The sequence below is a fragment of the Enhydra lutris genome, unplaced genomic scaffold, assembly GCF_002288905.1.
Source record: "Enhydra lutris kenyoni isolate GAN:26980312 unplaced genomic scaffold, ASM228890v2 scaffoldscaffold26, whole genome shotgun sequence".
Classification (NCBI taxonomy): Eukaryota; Metazoa; Chordata; class Mammalia; order Carnivora; family Mustelidae; genus Enhydra; species Enhydra lutris.
This window is the reverse complement of record NW_019154110.1, coordinates 24,574,815-24,591,574: the sequence shown is the minus strand read 5'-3', so window position 1 is coordinate 24,591,574 and position 16,760 is coordinate 24,574,815. Positions and strand designations below refer to the sequence as shown.

General features: G+C 57.0%; 1 protein-coding gene across 2 annotated transcripts; it reads left to right on the top strand.

Moving 5' to 3' along the window:
• Positions 1–4,996: 4,996 nt before the first annotated feature.
• Positions 4,997–16,714, top strand: LOC111151741 (SH3 and cysteine rich domain 2). 2 transcript variants are annotated; one of them, XM_022509915.1, is made up of 11 exons: positions 4,997–5,534; positions 11,625–11,931; positions 12,282–12,379; positions 12,543–12,633; positions 13,234–13,346; positions 13,435–13,507; positions 13,623–13,684; positions 14,178–14,275; positions 14,659–14,710; positions 15,073–15,210; positions 15,808–16,714. In XM_022509915.1, exons 1-11 carry the CDS (start codon positions 5,445–5,447, stop codon positions 15,910–15,912), a joined length of 1,227 nt encoding a protein of 408 aa, XP_022365623.1. In that variant the 5' UTR covers positions 4,997–5,444; the 3' UTR covers positions 15,913–16,714. The 2 variants fall into 2 exon arrangements, with proteins under 2 accessions (XP_022365623.1, XP_022365621.1); XM_022509913.1 differs by lacking the exon at positions 15,808–16,714 and having other exon boundaries at positions 5,343–5,534; positions 15,073–15,405.
• Positions 16,715–16,760: the final 46 nt, after the last annotated feature.

Below are 16,760 nucleotides of genomic sequence, written 5' to 3'. Positions count from 1 at the left end.
GGAAAACCAGCATGGATATTCTTGGAGTCAAATGCAAGGCTTGCAGAACATTTAATATAGAGCCATGTGTCTAAATTCTTTTCGAGTTCTGACTGAACCACTTTGCCTGCTCTCCCCTCCCCCCCTACCCCATGCCTCCAAGGCACGGCTGGATTGCTCAGCTGGGCTCCAGGGAGCCAGCTGGAGAAGCCACTTTTCACAGGAAAACGCAGCTTCCAGGCTCAGCATTCAGGGCCGTCTGTCCACTTTCGTCTACTTATTTTTAAGGTTTTTATTTTTAAGTAATCTCTACACCCAACATGGGGCTTGAACTCTTGATCTTGAAGATCAAGAGTCCCGCGTTCGGCTCCACTGACTGAGCCAGTCAGCCCCGCCCCCACCTGCTCTTCCTTCTCACCCCTCCTCCTCCCCTTTGCGCGGACAGCATCCACGACCGGCCCTTCTGTTCCACACCTCTCTGCCTTTGCCCAGCGGTTCCCTCTGCTTGGAATACTCTGGCCTCTCTGCCCTCCGGCCTACCCATGGCCTCTATCAGCTTGCCACATGGGCTCCACCGCTCGGTACCCCAAGTCGGCTCAGAGAAACCCTTTGCATTATTGTGCTGTCTGGGTCAGGATTTACAAGAAGGCCTTGAGTGCAAAGCTCAGACCTCCCTGATACCCAGAGCCACTCGGGGCTCCTAGTAGGACCTCATGGTTTAGATGTATCAAATTGAGACCTTCAAAGACGCCCCTCCCGGAAGGCCACCCAGTGCAGATTTCTGTGCAGTCAGCAGGGGGCGGTGTGGACCCAGGATGGCCCCAGGTTCCCCCACACCGCTTCGGCTGGGTCTAGACTCTCCCAGCCCCAAGGCCTCTCCCTAGGACAAGTAAACCAGCTGGACCCTGAGGGAGGGGTTAAAGGCAGGCTCCGTGGTCCCTGCCTCAGCTTCTCCTGGGCATCGCCACCCTGACGCTCCTCCAGCGTAGGAAGGCGGAGTCACCCTCACCTATAAGGACAGGATCCAGCTGCTTCCAGACTTCATCCTCCCTCTTTTCCATGGGCTGTCGGCAACCTTCTGCCCCCGTCTGTGCCCAGGCCGCTCTCCACCCAAAGATCCTCCTTCAGAGTTGGGGGCCTTCAGTGCTCATCTCTCCAAAATTCTAACCACAAGGAGCACTCCCTTCACCAGTCCACTGGGCTCCACCTCCTTGCTCACCCTAAAGTGATGACATTGCTGTTACCTTGGTAACAGATGCTTTGTGGGTGGGTAGGACACCATCAGAGGCTTGGGAGGTGGGGGGGGGCACACTGGCACAGGACCTGGGGAGGGTACAGACAGGCTGTGACTCCGGGCCCCATGACTGCTGTCAGCCCTATGGTCCCAGCCCCCAGGAGAAAAGAAACAGAGTAGAAGGAGATGTCTTTCAGGAAGGTGAGGTTTTCTTCATGGAGGAAAGGGACACATAATCCCAAGGTCACTATCCCCCTCCCATGTAAACTGGTGTCTGGGACAGCCTCAGTTTGCCTGGTGGGGGGCAGGCAGGGATTGTATATACTGGAGCCCATGTCGTTCCCCTCCAGGGAGCCTGGGGCACAGGGAGAGGGAACAGCTCCCCCAGATTGTGTTAGAGACAGTGCCACAGGCAGTGGGAGGGCGGCTCTATGCCAGTGTCCTGACCTCCAGGGGTTGGTGACAGCAAGGAGTGGTGGAAGGGTTCTCCTCCAGCCCCTGGGGACCTGGCTGTCCCAGATGCCACAGCCAGGAAGTGTGTCAGGCACTTGCGTAAGAGCCTTCTATATTTCCATAAAATCATAATTACTGATGCCTGCCATGGGCCTTAGCTCATTAGAGCAGTATCTGTCTCTGGGGCCCTGGTGGGCTGGCGGGGGAGATAGGGGAGACTGGGCAAGGCCAGCCCTCTCACTGTGTTCCCTGTGTCCCCTGACCCACGGAGCCTGGGCCCTCTTCCTTTCCTCAGCTGGGAGATGAGAACCAGACTTGACCTCAACCGTGACAGACTCCCTACCCTAGAAGCTCCAACTCTAAAGTTGGAGAAAAAGACCAACCAATCGTGTTTTCAGCTTGAGGGTGGGGGCACTTGGCAACTCATGGGGGCAGAGGCCACAGCAGGGAGGGACTTGAGCTGAAGGTGTTGTTAAGGGAGAAAATAGGTCAGTCCTTATGGAAGGAGAAGCAATCCCTCCCATCAGAGACTCTCATCCGCTCAGAGTGGAGGGGTCCTGGGGATCCTTCAGGCCATTGGTTCTTAATCTTTTGGGAATCTTAGATTCTCTGAGGAGAAGGTGAAAGCTCTAGGCTGTCCCACAGAAAATGCTTATCCAACATTTTATACAGCTTCAAGGGATTCATGAACCCCTTGAAGCTTGCCTGCAAGTTCAAGGTTAAGTATCCCTAAATAAATGGACAGGTAGATAGACAGGTAAATACTATTTACTATGCCCTTACTCTGTCCAGCTCTTCACGTATGTTAATTCATTTAATCCTCAAAAGAACGCTAAGAGATATACAATTATTGCCCCCATTCTGACCTGACTCCCTATGTCAACCTAATCTATTCCAATTCTGCCAATCTAAAAAGAAGGAAACTGAAGTCCTTCCAGAGATGGATAGGTCTCTGCCCAATGTCACAGAACAGGAAGAAAAGGGCTGGACATGGTGCTGTGTGCAGATATGGAGTCATCTGGTCCATCCTTCTGCCCCCAGGCTCCCAAGAGCCTAGCACCCACTTTCACTCATTCGGCTGTCCCTCTAAGAGGCACCCGGTAGTTCTGTCACACACCCAGAAGGGTGTGACTGCTACTTACCTTCACCTTGCCCCTGGCTCTGCCCACCCCTCATATCTGCCCTCTGACTCTGAGATGGAAGAATATTCCTTCTTCAGAAGCTAGCCCGGCTACTCGTGCCCTGTCCCCAGTCACTGCAGTGGGAGTTGTCAGCACTCAGGCAATGACTCAGGCTTAGTTCATGAAAGACTGCTCTGAAACACTAAGGCTGCGGGCCAGGAAGGACATCCAGAGGTCATGGGATCCAGCCCCCTGCCTTCTCTGCATAGGCCCCACCTTGGGCTTCTGATGCGGAGACCAGATGGGCCCCAGGGCCCACCAACTTCCCTGGCTTCCCTGGGTCACCGGGAACACTGCTTCCCTTGGGAATTCTTCCCTCTCAGAATCTCCTTTGGAGTTGGTTCCCCCATGAATTAACAGGAAAGTGAGAGGAGGAAGCTGTTTCTTCTCTCTGCCCCAAGGAAAGCACTGGGAAGGGACCTATCTCTCAAGAAAGGAGGGAAAGAAGAAAACAACTTTCCCTGCTGTCTTCCCTAGGCTAAGGGGAGCTTCCTCAGTCATTCTCCTCACAGTGAGGTAGGCACTGCCTCTGCATTGCTGATGAAGAAATCAAGGCTCTGAAAGGTTTAGCTACCTACCTAAGGCCACACAGTTAATTTGTGTTTATATAGGTATAAGAGTCTAAGAAACTCAGAATCTCTGCTCTTTGGGGGGATACGGGTACCTCCCCTTAGGAGGTCTCCAACACAGAGGAGGCCCCTGTTTCCTCCAGCCTATGCTAGATGGAGGGCCTGTTGACCCTATCTCAGGGTGCTTCAAGCACCCCTAAGTCTGAGTGCCCAGGGAGGGATGTTGGACTAACCTGGGCTGGGCCAGAGGGAAGACAGCAGCCGTCAACTCAGAAGGCACTGGCAGAAGGCTGGCTAATGGATGGGCCTTAGGGGAGACTGGTCTGAGGGCTGAGGCCAGGATCCTTCGAAGCATCTTTTAAGAAAGCTAGCACTCAGAGTCAGTCTGCGGCTGATGTGGGTGGATCTGGAGCGGGAGGGGACTAGGCCCCCACAACCACAAACCCTCACTTCCGACCTTGTCCTACTTCTGCCACTGACAAATAAATCTCTATTCCTGCACAGAGTAACCTGAGCAGGGCTCCCATGGTGAGCTCACTCTTGGGAGGACAGAGATTGGATGAATGGCTATATGCAGGGGCTGCAGGAGGGGGGACCCAGGGTTCAGCCTCTGTTCCCCAGGGCTGGCATAAAGGCAGAACCCTCTTGAGCTCCCCCCCACTCCCCCGCACCACCAATCTCATCACCCACAGCAGAGGAGCCCCTGGAAGGAGGGGGACTTTGATCCAGAAGTTTCTTCACCCACCCTCAAGGAAGGATTCCTTCAACCCCCAATCTACCTCCCTTTCTTTGGACAGGCCAAGAGATAAAGCTCAAAGAGATACCTTCAGGCCAAATGGACAGGGACAACTTGGAGAGTAAGAACCTCCCTCCCGCAACATCTCCCTAGCCCCTGATCTATCTCCATTTGTGATAGGGTCTCTAGGAGGGGAACGCGTCTTGGAGACGTTTGGGGACCTTAGGTGTGGGGACTGAGGCCCCTTTTTTGCTGAATTCCAAAGACCAAGCCCCGAGAGGAATCTTGCTTTGCATCCACAAAGGAGGGATTGTCAGGTCTGGCCTTTGACACATGATGTTAAATTGTCCCTTCTCTGCTTGAGGAGCAGAGTCCTCTGCTTGAGGGCTATGAGGACATCCCCTCACAGTCAAGGGATGCGTATATTTGGAGTCTCCAGGGCAGACACATCCAGTTAATGGGGCAGAAGGGTCCACATTCTTCCACTACTTCGCTATCAGAAAGTCCTAACTTTGATGTCACTCTCATCTATCCTTCTGCAGATCCAACCTTTTCCTGTTCCCTCAATCCCATCCAGTCTCTAATATGGTCTCCCAAGACTTCCACGACTTTGTCACGCTCCCCATTCCGGGTCTTTCGGTGTAAAACTACCCCCTGCCCCACGTCTTTACCCTTCACGCTCTTCCCCATCTTATCGAGCCCCCGCTAGGCTCCGCCCACCTCGCGCTCCTGGCCACCAAGGCAGCCAATAGCTGAGAAGCTGATTTTGCATAGCGGCGCGGGGGAGCCTCGGAGGGAAGGGGGAGGGACCTGGCGACCTCCTAAATCAAAGTTGGAAGGCGAGGACTGGGCGGAGGGGCCTCCGGGTGCCGGGCCGGGGCCGGCGGGGGGAGGGGGAAAGGGATGGGGGGCGGGCACAGAGGACAGAGGAGCCGGCCGGACACGGACTGCTCCGTCGCTCCCTCCCTCAGCTCATCCCCGCGTCCCCACTTCCCTCCTCCCCTCGCTCGGAGCAGCATCCTCTGCAGACCCTCGGTCCTCATTCCCGGGGTCGTCCGGCTTCCGCGGCTCCGTGTAATTACCCCCCTTCACTGGCCAACCCGGGAACTTTCTCCGCCCGCTCTCAGCAGTGGGGGGTCGCTTTGCCTGGGCGGATTTTTCCTGGGGTTCACTGGGGGGGAAGTCTCTGGAGAAGGGCCTCAGGGTCCCAGAGAGACGTCTGCCACCTGCCACCTGCACCCAGCAGACCTGCCGTCGGGTTTTGGCACCCTCTCTCCCCCTCTCCCCCAATCATGACCGAAATGAGCGAGAAGGAGAACGAACCGGATGACGCGGCCACCCACACCCCCCCGGGGACCATCTCTGCCCTCCAGGAAACCAAGGTAACTCAGGACGGTAGAGGCCTGGACCCCTGCCCGGGTGCGTCCCCAGCCCGGGTGCCCTCTCCCCGACGCGGTCACCGCTGTGGGCTCGGGTCACGGCAGCGGGACCTGTGTGATCCCGAAGGCTCTACGTGGTGACCTGGGAGAGTGGGTTCGCGACGAGGGGCCACCGGGAGCGCCCATCACACAAGCACGACACGCCCTTGCGCGCGTGATGAGCGGACACGCTGCCGCGACCCTCCGGGGAGGTTGTAACTCGGCTTTGTTGGAGGGAATCGGCGCGGCTAAAGCGGAGGGAGTGTGTAGCGGTGTGTAGCGGTGTGTAGCGGTGTGTAGCGGGTGTGGGCCGGTGTACGCGCCGGTGTGTGCGTGCGAGGCGCACCCCTCCCGCGTCCGCCAGGTCTCTGTAGCTCAGTCTGTCCCTCTCTGCCTGTGACTCTCTGAAAATGTCTCTACAACCTGTTTGTCTTGGTGTCTCTCCCGCTTTCTTTCGGCGTCTATATATGTTTATCTCTGAGTCTCTTTGGATGTCTCGCTGGATGTCTCTCTCGGACCCGCCGCAGTCCCGCATTACCCCCTTCCAGCCAGGTTAGGCTCGGGGACGTGAGGCCGCGGCCCGGGGGTGCGTAGCTTCCGAGTGCTCGCTGGGGGCTGCGGCAGTGCTGGCCATCGCGGGCGGGGACCGGGGACTGTTGCTGCGGCTCCAGAGCAGAAGGACAGGCAGCCCCACCCCCCACCCCGGGAGCGGGACAGGGGGCGGGGGTGGGGGGCGGATAGAAGCAAAAAGAGAAGTCATCGTAATTAATGAATGTCATAATTAACTCTAATTATGTATGATTGTTACTCCTGCGGGAGTCGCAATGAATAAATTATTCCCCAGTGAAGGCAGGCGGAACCCAGACTCCTGGTGCTATAGGGGTTGGGGGAGGCCACCCCTTAAATTTAATGCTCTCCCCCCCCAACCTCTAATCTGTCCACGTCCTCCCCAAGTTCTAGATGTTCAGGAGTGACCCGCAAGAAGTTTTTCGGGGAGCAACATGAACTGAGTGGGCTGGGGATGGGAGATAAAAGGAGGCTTGTGTCAAGGGTGCTCTCTGCCTCCTCCCCAGACTTCAGGCCAAGGCCTCCTTCCTTCTCCCTTCCACCCTGGTGTTTTGTTCCCACCTGCTCCTGTTTATCCAGTAGAGGAGAGGGACTGAAGACCAAAAAAAAATGGGTGGGGTCTTTGGCTCCTTCCAGGTGTGGAGCTCATCTATAGCTCTTTCCAATGCCCATCTTGCTCTTAATTCAGTCCAGGCCACCTCTCAGGATATGAGGTTAATTCAAGGTCAAGGTCATCTAGAGAGTGACCAGGGGTAGATGAGTAGGGGCAGGGTGGCACTTGGCTGAGGCTCCCCAAGGAGCTCCTCCTCTCTAAACCAGTGAGACCCACTCCATCTCCATGTCAGTCTATAGATCAGAACTTGACCTTCTTCTGCCCGCTTCTGAAAATGAGACTCTGGTCTCTCAGACCACAGAGTTAACTCCACCTCAGAGATCCAAGTCTCTACTAGGAAAGGAGTCAGGTCTTGGGGTGGGAGGATCTTGCTTGGAGTATTTGTGATGGCTATTTTTTTTTAAAGCAGAGGGTCCCAGGAGCTGAGCCCCATCCTGAGTGCCAATATCCCTGGCCTTCCCAGTTGCCTTGTAGTGGCCCCCGACGGATACATTCCCTTTGCTTCCCAAGGGCATGGGGGTCTTCCAGGCCCTGCCTTGCTTCCCACAGGAGGCCGGGCTGCCTGCTCCCCTTCTTAAGACCTCTCCGAAAGCAGGCAGGAGTTGAGGTAGTGCTGTCTCAGCAAACCCAGAGGCTGCCAGCTCAGCTGTGTGGGCAGGGAGAGGGCAGGAGGTGGGCAGGTCTGCATCTCCCTCGCCCAGTGCAAGGACTCCAATGCTCTCACCTCTGAGCCTGATCCAGGGACATCCCAAGAGCAAGAGGAGGGGGATTGCATACATCGCCCTGCCCCTTTGCCCCCCCTTCCCTAAATCTCACCCTTGTGAAGGACTGTGATCACCCCCAGGCTGGGCTGGGGAGCTGGGTGGGGGTGTTCAGGAAGGCAGACATGGCAGGGGGAGAATTCAGGGCCCTACCAGCCCCTTTAGCTCCCAGCATCTCAACCTGTCCCAAAGAAGCTTGGTCTTCAGACTATAGAACTTGGGGAAGGGGGAAGGGAGAGTTTGAGGCAGGTACAAAGAGGCAGCTGGTGTCCATTAGGCAGTGAAGCCAACATTCCAGAATCATTCATCAGTGCTGGGGTCCCCTGGGCATTCCTTGCCAGCCCAAGTTCAGCCTCCTGCTCATACTAAGGTTGGATCACATCCCTGCACCCGAGCTACTCAGTGACCCTCCTGCTACCATCTTTGCCATCCCTGGGTCGCCATGCCATCCTACCACAGGGTGGTACCATCACCCCCTTTGGTGCCATCCTTGGGAAGACCCTGCCATGCCAGCTCTGCCATCTGAGTCAGCTTGTGCCACACCCGCCACCACCCACCGCCAGCTGCCTAGTGCCCTTTCAGGAGCTGGAGGGAAGTGAGGAGATGCTGCGGGGAGCTGAGGAAATGAAGGGACCATCCAGTCTGTGGGGAGGTGGGGAGGAGGCAGGCAGGCCAGGCCCCGCCTCCGGGAAGGGATTCAGGAGAATGGGCCTGGAGGTCCAGTCTCCAAGCCAGACAAGCTCCTGGGACATCCAGAGAGAATAGGATCCAGGTGGGTCAGCTTGCCAGGGTACATGGCAACTTCTCCCAGGGAATGGGTCCTGGGATACTGGGGGGCACCAAACAGATAGCTGATGGGAGATAGGGAACTAGGGAGTTAGTCCTCTCTGGGAAATAGGATTTGCAAGAGTGGGAATACCTGACCAGGCTGAGCCAAAATGAGGTTTGAGTATCCAAGCCAGATGTCTCTTGAGGGGACAGGCATCAAGCCATTTGGCAGATGTGCCCCCATCCTGCTGTCCAGCCATAACACTTGACATCTGCCAGCCATCCCAGGTGATACATTATTCCTTCCGGCTTCTCTCCCCTGCTGGGATCTGGGGCCTACGGCAGAACCAGAAAGTCGGGGGCAGAATTGGGGCTGCCCCAGTGCTGGGGAACATTCTGTTCCAAAGACCTCTGTACCCTGCAGAGGTGGCTCTTGGCACTGAGGCCAGGGGAAGACCAGGAAAGGGCAGAGGCTGGAGAGTAAGGAGGCTACACATCTCATCCTGTGGAGATTACTATGGAAATAACAGCCTTGGGCGGGAGGGACAGGACTGATGTCTTCAAATATTTGAAGGACTGATGTACATATAAGAGGGAGTGGCCCTTTCTGGAGCCAAGGGAGGAACAGAGCCGATAGGCAAAAAGATCTCAGGGAGGCAGGTTTCAGCTCTATATAGGGAAGCACTTTGCTGCGACTGCAGCTGCCCAAAGATGGAATGATTGTCCCAGGAGACGGTGTGCTTCCTGCCACAGGAGGTGACCCGCAGTCAGACAACTGTTCACAGGGGATGTGGTGAAGGCATTGTGGGCCGATTTTATGGGCTGGGGACTACTCTAGGTGGCTGCTCTTGCACGTTCCTTTCAACCTTACATTTCCTGGTTGACCTGGCGGGCAAGACCATGGCATCGCTGAGGGTCAGGAGTGAGTGAGGGCCAAGGCAGAGCCCAGAGCAGCAGGACTCTTCTGGTCCTTTTGGCTCAACAGCCAAAGCCACTGTTCAAGTCCTGGCTCTGCCACTTAGCAGCTGAAGACTCACTGCATGTGGGTGATTTCACTCCTAGGCGCCTGTGAGTTCATCTGCAAAGTGGGACCGTCATCGTCGCTGTGTCGGCAGGAAGAGCCAGTCTTCATGAGGTCCTTCAGGAGGAGTGCTAGCTCGACCACAGTATTTTGACAAGGACAGCCCCTCATTATAGCTTTCTGTTTTTACTTTTTGGACCCAGAGCCCTGCATTGCTTAGAGAGCATCTAGTCCTGCCTCTTTCCTCTTGGACGTGGGGAAACTGAGGCTGAGAAAGTGGAAGTGAAGTGACTTGCCTTGAGACCACAGGAGTAGTTTTGTGCCCATGCCAGCACAGCCTCCCAGAGCCCTCTCGTGCTCTGTGCTCTGGCCCCTGGGCAGAATGGTAGGTGGTCCTCCCCACCTCACTCTGGGCCTCTGAGAGCCCCCAGAGTCATGTGGGCTCATAGAATACCTTTGTGTTCTAATTAATTGTCCGTCCAGGCCTCCACCTCTGCCCTAACACCCAGGGATCTGGGACCTGAGGCCCTGCTTCTCATAGACGCACAAAGAAGCCTACAGTGCTGCACAGGAAGCTGAGTTTGGAAGGCAAGAAGCTGGGCAACTCAGCGTGCCAGGCACCCCAAGGCTCCCAGCTGGCACAGCGGGGCCTGCCTCGTGCCCAAATATCGCCTTCTCCCTCCTGCTTCTTCCTATGTTTTGCCACCTGCCGGCCTCCCTGGGGTCACGCAGGCTGCTTGGAAGTGCCAGCTGGGAACCCTGACCAATTCTCCCAGCCTGAACCCAGGCCTCCCGCCCCCTTTACCGATCGCCGCTGGGAAGGAGTGGGCAGGAGTGAGGGGGCTCTCCCCAGAGGGGAAGAGGTTCAAGGATCTGGGTAGAGATGTTTCCAGACCTCACTCTGGGCAGACTGTGAGAAGGATATGTTGGGGTGAGCAATGGAAGGAACTCTGGGCTGGCTGCAGAATGGACCCAGCATTCCAGAACATGGCTTCCATTTAGGATTCCAGGCACTCGCCCATCATTTGATCAACAAACATTGACCAAGTAGCTACTATGTCTTGGGGCTCTGTGTGGGGGTTTCATTCAACTGTCCCTGGCCTCGAGGAGCTCCAGTGTCCTGAGGTAGTAAGAAGTAATTGACAACGTAAACCAGATTGGGTCTGTAATGGAAGTCGGTACTAGGTGCAGTGGGGCCCAGAGGAGGGAGAGGTTATACTCAACGGAATTCCTGCAGAAGAAGAGACTGCTTCCCAGAGGAGGAACAGTCACTGGAAACCCTGAGGTATAAAGAGGATATTCACTGGATAAGGCAGAGAAGAGGACAAACACATCAAAAAAGTGCAGAGGAATAAACACGGACGGGTTTGAGAATCCCCGTGTCTGGGCTGCAGGTGGAAGGCATGGGTGGGAAGGGAAGGCTTGGCCAAGCTGCAGAGTCTCCTGATGGGGCCAAGGGCCTTGACTGTGTCCTAAGGAGCCATGGAAAGTGGTTAGCGAAGTCAAGGATCACCTCTTTGGCAGCTGTAGGGAGAACAGGGGGAGATGGGCAGGGTTGAGGCAGGGACTGTGACCCTGAACTGGGGCAGGGCTGTGGAGACGATGAGGTGATTATAGGGGATGGGCTGGAGAGCGATTTTGGAGGAAGAATCAGCCCCTGAGGATGAGGGTCCAGGATGACCCCTCCCCAACTCCCAGCCTGGTGGACAACACAGGTGGAAAACTGGAGACCTGGTGTGTCTGTTTGGCCCCCAAAGTATTATTTTGTTTAACTTGAGTAAATAGTACACCCATACGATGAAATGCTATGTAGCCATAAACAAGTATGATGAAACTCTTTATGCGTTGGTATGGAATGATTTCCAAGATTTACTGTTAAGTGAAAAAAGCAAGGCGTAGGAAACATAGTACACTACCATTTCTGTAATGAAAAAAAAAAATGCAGTACAACCTCTTGAATTTGTTTCTATCCAAATTCACAGAAAAGTCTAGATTTCTTTTGAAAAATTGGAAAGCCTGACCCCACTGGGCTGGCCGTCTGGACTAGCCCCCGTTGTCCAGGGAACCCCAGCAGCTGCTCTCTGGCTGGCCAGCCTGTCACAGTGCTCAACACTCCCAACTGTGCCTTCCCAGCCAGACCTTCTTTGCTCATGGACGCTCCCTACCTGGCTCCTGTCGGCATCTGGGATTGGGACCACCTTCTGGAACAGGGCAGCCTCTGTCTTAGTACTTAGAGGCTGCGAGGTTGCGGCTGACCAAGGAGCTATCCTGGCTGGGAGCCAGTCCCCTCTGGCTTTTGCTTACAGCCCCACTTCCTCTCTCAGCTGCAGCGGTTCAAGCGCTCGCTTTCCCTCAAGACCATCCTCCGAAGTAAGAGTGTGGAGAACTTCTTCCTTCGCTCGGGCTCTGAGCTCAAGTACCCCACTGAGGTGCTGCTGACGCCCCCAACCCCACTGCCCCCTCCCTCCCCACCACCAGCATCTACAGACGGGGGCGTCCCGACGCCGGCCCCCTCCCCCTGCCCCATCCCACGGCCCCTGGCACCACTCAAACCAGTAAGACTGCACAGCTTCCAGGAACATGTCTTCAAGAGAGCTAGCCCCTGTGAGCTGTGCCACCAGCTCATTGTGGGTACGTGCCTGCAGTGTCAAGGAGAGGGGTTGGGGGGGCGGTGGGGAGTATACCCAGGCCAATGTTGGGCTCTTGCTACTCAGGGCCTCCGTCCTCACCGCACCCCTCACCCTGGGTGGACCAACGGGTAACCTTGGGGTGGGCAGGTGCCCAGGGTCGCAGCGTTTACTAAAAACTTGGGCTTCGGTTGATGCTGCGAGTGTATGAGGGGTAGGCATGCGGTCCCCAGGCTGACACGAGGATGCCCGACCCCTTCCTCTGTCCAGTGCCCCACCTGCCCCCTCTGCTTCTTGCCCCTGGATGTACCCTCCTTGGCCTAATTGTTCTTGTTGAACCCAAATTCTTCCCAGGAAACTCCAAGCAGGGTTTGCGATGTAAGACGTGCAAAGTGAGTGTCCACCTCTGGTGCTCCGAGGAGATCTCCCGCCAGCAATGCCCAGGCAAGGCGGTGAGTGGGAAACATGGCTGGCTGTGGGTGCCCCCCACAAAGACTGGCCTGTGAGGGGAATGAGTGCCCCCCTCCAGGCCGGTTCCTCCCATGGGGTGGTCCTGGGGCTCGGGGAAGGACAAGCTACACCCTCATGCCCTCTCTCTGCTCCCTCTTGCCACAGTCCTCCTCCTTCCGTCGCAACTTCAGCTCCCCGCTCCTGGTGCATGAGCCACCCCCCACCTGTGTCACAAGCAGAGAGTCCCCACCCACTGGTGAGTGTTTCCCCCATGGCCTCTGATTCCACATCCCAGGCATGTGATGAGAAACCCACACATTCCTTAGATGGGCACCTGAGTCATGTGGCACTGCTGGTCCTTGGCACTTCCCTGCTCTGAATGCCCTTGTCCTCAATGGAGGGGTACTCATTCATTCCTTTATTCATTCATCCTTCAACAGACATCTTACGGGACACTTATAAGTGCCAGGCATCATGCTAGGGGGACACAGCACTGAAGAAGGTGGAGTTCGTGGTCTAGTGAGGCAGCGAGACATGAAAGAGCTAATCACACAAATCGGCAATCAATCACCATTCTCATGAATGCCTGAACTGAGAAGGGTAGAGACTAGAGTCAAGCAGGCACTGTCCTCCTCCGCAGGGAGAGGGAAGGCGTCCGAAGATATGAAGGATGGGGAGGCATTCCAAGAGGATCTGGAGAAAACTGGTGTGGGCAGAGAGGGTCCTGGAGTGGGATGGGGCAGGGAGTTAAAGAGAAATGACGTCTCGGCTGTGAGGGAGTGAAAGTGACACAGGGCTTCAGGGCAGAGCAAGGTTGGCTACCGGGTGCCCGGCCTTGAGGGTGGCTCATTGGCAGGGGCCAGCGGCAAGGTAGACCCCGTCTATGAGACCCTGCGCTATGGCACCTCCTTGGCTCTGATGAACCGCTCCAGCTTCAGCAGTACCTCTGAGTCCCCCACGCGGAGCCTGGTATGTCGGGCACCCAAGGGGAGCCTGGGAGGCAGGGGTCTCTGAGGGTGAGGGTCCAGGGACTGACCCTTCCCCCGTGTGTCCCCAGAGTGAGCGGGATGAGCTGACTGAAGATGGGGAAGGCAGCATTCGTAGTTCAGAGGAGGCCCCTGGAGACAGTGGTGAGTGGAGGTGGGGACCAGAGGACCAGGAGGTGGGGACCAGGGGCAGGGAATGGAGCCCAGGGCGGGCCACTCCCTGCGGCCTCATGCCCCCGCCCTGCCCTGGCATCTCTAGTATTCACAGCCCCGGCTGAGAGTGAAGGGTCAGGACCGGAGGAGAAGAGCCCCGGACAACAGGTGAGGTTATGCGGGCACTGAGCCCTGGGAGGCCAGATGGCAAGGGACTGTTACTTCTTTTTGTCATTGATCCATAGGTGGGTGCGAGCATGGTGAGTGGGGGTGTCACTGCTGTCATTTATCCTCAGTCTACGGGGATGGGCAATGCCAGGGTGAGTACGCAGGAAAGGGGGGTAGCCCCCCCCACCATGGAGCCAATGCTGCTGTCCCCACTCCCATGCCAGCTCCCCAAGACTGGGCCGTTCCAGGGCGCAGCAAGGTGCAGCAAGGCACAGAGAGTATTCCCTTTCTCCGTCCTTGGCCTGGTCCCCCAGGGATGAACCCGGAAGATAGAAGAACTTGACCTCTCCCCGTCATGGACCCAGGGGCACTGTGTCCCAACCCCTAGCAAACCCCCCCTCCCAACCAAGGATAGGCAGGTCAGGGCCAGTGAATAGTGGGTGGAATGAGGAGAGTGTCCTCTTCCCATCACTGACCCAGAGCTTTTCCACAGCCCCCCAAACCCCTTCTGCGGAAGGACGTGGGACCCATGTATTCCTACGTCGCGCTCTACAAGTTTCTGCCCCAAGAGAACAACGACCTGGCTCTGCAGTAAGTCTTCTTTGTGGTCCAGCCCCACCAGGCAGCCACCCAGCTCCAGCTCAGGGCCCTGCTCCTGGACCTTGGAATACGAGTGTGAGGGGGACCTTAAGGAACCTTCTCCCGGCATGCATGAGACAGCTGAGCCCAGAGAGGAGCTGGACTTACCAGAGTCCAAAAGGGATTGGCGCTGATGTCCTCTCTCCTGCCCCCGGCCCGGGTTCTGCCCTACAGCGTCTGCTGTCCCTGTGGTCACAGTGTCCTCTGAGGGCGTCAAGAATGCTCCCCCAGCTGCAGGGTGGGGGCATGCTGGGGTTCTGGGGGCCCCAGATCGTTAAGATGTGGAAAGGGCAGGTCCCTCCTGCCCATTTACAACCCCAGCTCTGTCCTCCCAGGCCTGGGGACCGGATCATGCTGGTGGATGACTCTAACGAGGACTGGTGGAAGGTGACTTGGCAGGGTGGGGAGCAGAGGGACCCTGGTAGGCACCCCACCATTCCCCACCTTCAATGGGCATTGCCTCACCTTCTTCTCTCCAGGCCCAAAGTCCTCCCTTCCTCCAGCCACTGGCCCTCACTAAGCCTAGGACCAGCACTTGGGACTTGCTCTCACTTTGACCCTCCCTGCCTCAGCCTTGTCCCTCTGCTCACCTCATGCCCCTCCCAGTGCAGAAGGCACCCTCTGGGGGTTCGGATACAGGAAGCCCAGGATCTGGAGTTTGATGGCAGTGGCTCTGAACGGGCAGCGAGTCTAGAGGAAGCGATGTTGGGGCGGGGGACATGGGTGCTCATTGCCAGCCTCATCCCCAGGGCAAGATTGGCGACCGGGTTGGCTTCTTCCCAGCCAATTTTGTGCAGCGAGTCAGGCCAGGCGAGAATGTTTGGCGCTGCTGCCAACCCTTCTCTGGGAACAAGGAACAGGGGTACATGAGCCTCAAGGAGAACCAGGTGAGTTCCTGGGCCCCGCAGCAGCCGGAGAGGTGGGCAGGAGAGGGGCGCCAGGGGCGGCATGAACGCCCTGGAGGAGGACACCTCCAGCCTGGCAGCGGGAAGGAAGGAGGGTTAGGAAGGTGGGACTGCAGGGCCCTCCTGTCATCTCCTGCTGGGAACTGGGGCTGGTGGCCAACACAGGCAGGGGGCTGAACTGGGTTAGAGACAGCTTGGGGGAGGGGAAGAGCACTGCATGAGGAGTCTGAAGGCTTGGGTTTGAATGTTGGCTACGCCTCTGGCTTGTTTTTTAAGCTCCGGCAAGCCCTTTTCCCTCCCCTTACCTCCCCTGCGAAATGGGAGTTCAGCTGGGGCGTTAGGCCAGCTGATCTCACAGGTCAGCCCCAAAGTGCTGCTCGGCATCTGCTGATGTCCTGATCTTGCTGTCGAGCCCAGTACCCTCATGGGATCTGCTCCCGTCACCCCAGCTGATGTCTCCAACCACATCTGATCCTGGTCCCATCAGTCCCTGGGGTGGCCCCCTGGGAGCCATCAGCAGGACTCAGGGCCAGGGCTGCAGGCAGAGCCAGGACTCGGCTCCTTGTCTCTCCCACTCAGATCTGTGTGGGCGTGGGCAGGAGCAAGGATGCTGACGGCTTCATCCGCGTCAGCAGCGGCAAGAAGCGGGGCTTGGTGCCAGCCGACGCCCTGACCGAGATCTGAGAGGAGCCAAGAGAACCCAGATGCCACCCTGCCCATGCCTGGCCCTTGCTTCTGGTCCCGGAGGGGAAAAGGCATCTGCCCTCTGCCTCTTTCCTAGGGGCCACTCCCCGGGACTTGGGAGCCTTCTGCACTGAGGAAGGTTTTATTTCTTGGGTCCCAAGTTGCCCTGAGGGAGTTGCTCCTCTGGGGCTTGGGAATGTGGAAGGAGGAGAAAGTGGGAGGGAATGGGGAAGCTCCAGGTAGGTCCAGCCCATGCCCGGACATCATCAAGTTGCCACGCTGAATGCAGCCCTGGGGAGGGGGGTGTTCCTGGGGAACTTTCCTGCTGCTTTGTCCAGAGAGCCTTCCCACGTCCACACCACCTCTGCATGCCCGACACTGTCCCCCTCGCCCCACAGAGCCCCTGCTTGGGTTTACGTTCGTGACCTTGCAGCTGCCGCTTTGGAAGGAAGTGGGGCCTTGGGAATGTGCCTTCCCAAGTCCCTCAGGTCTCCGCCCTCCGCCCGGGCTCAGGAGGCGGTTCAGGGCTGCGGAGGATCCTGAGTCCAACTCCTGGTTTCACCCTCTGTCCCTCCATCAGTTCTCAGGAAAGTTCTGCGGGAATCTCTCCCCTTACTTGAAACCCCTGGCAGATAGAGGAGGAGAGGGCTGAGTTCTGGGGAAAGCGCGGTAAATCAGAGACTGTCTCCTCAAAGAGAACGGTCAGTCAGCACAGAGCGGCCTCGTTGTGCCCTTGCCTACTGGGGAAGGACACTCAGTAGCAGCCTGCACACAGAAACCTGACTGAGAACAAAAAAAAAAAACAGCCTGTGCTTGGTCAGAACCCTCATTTGACTGTCAGGAATCTG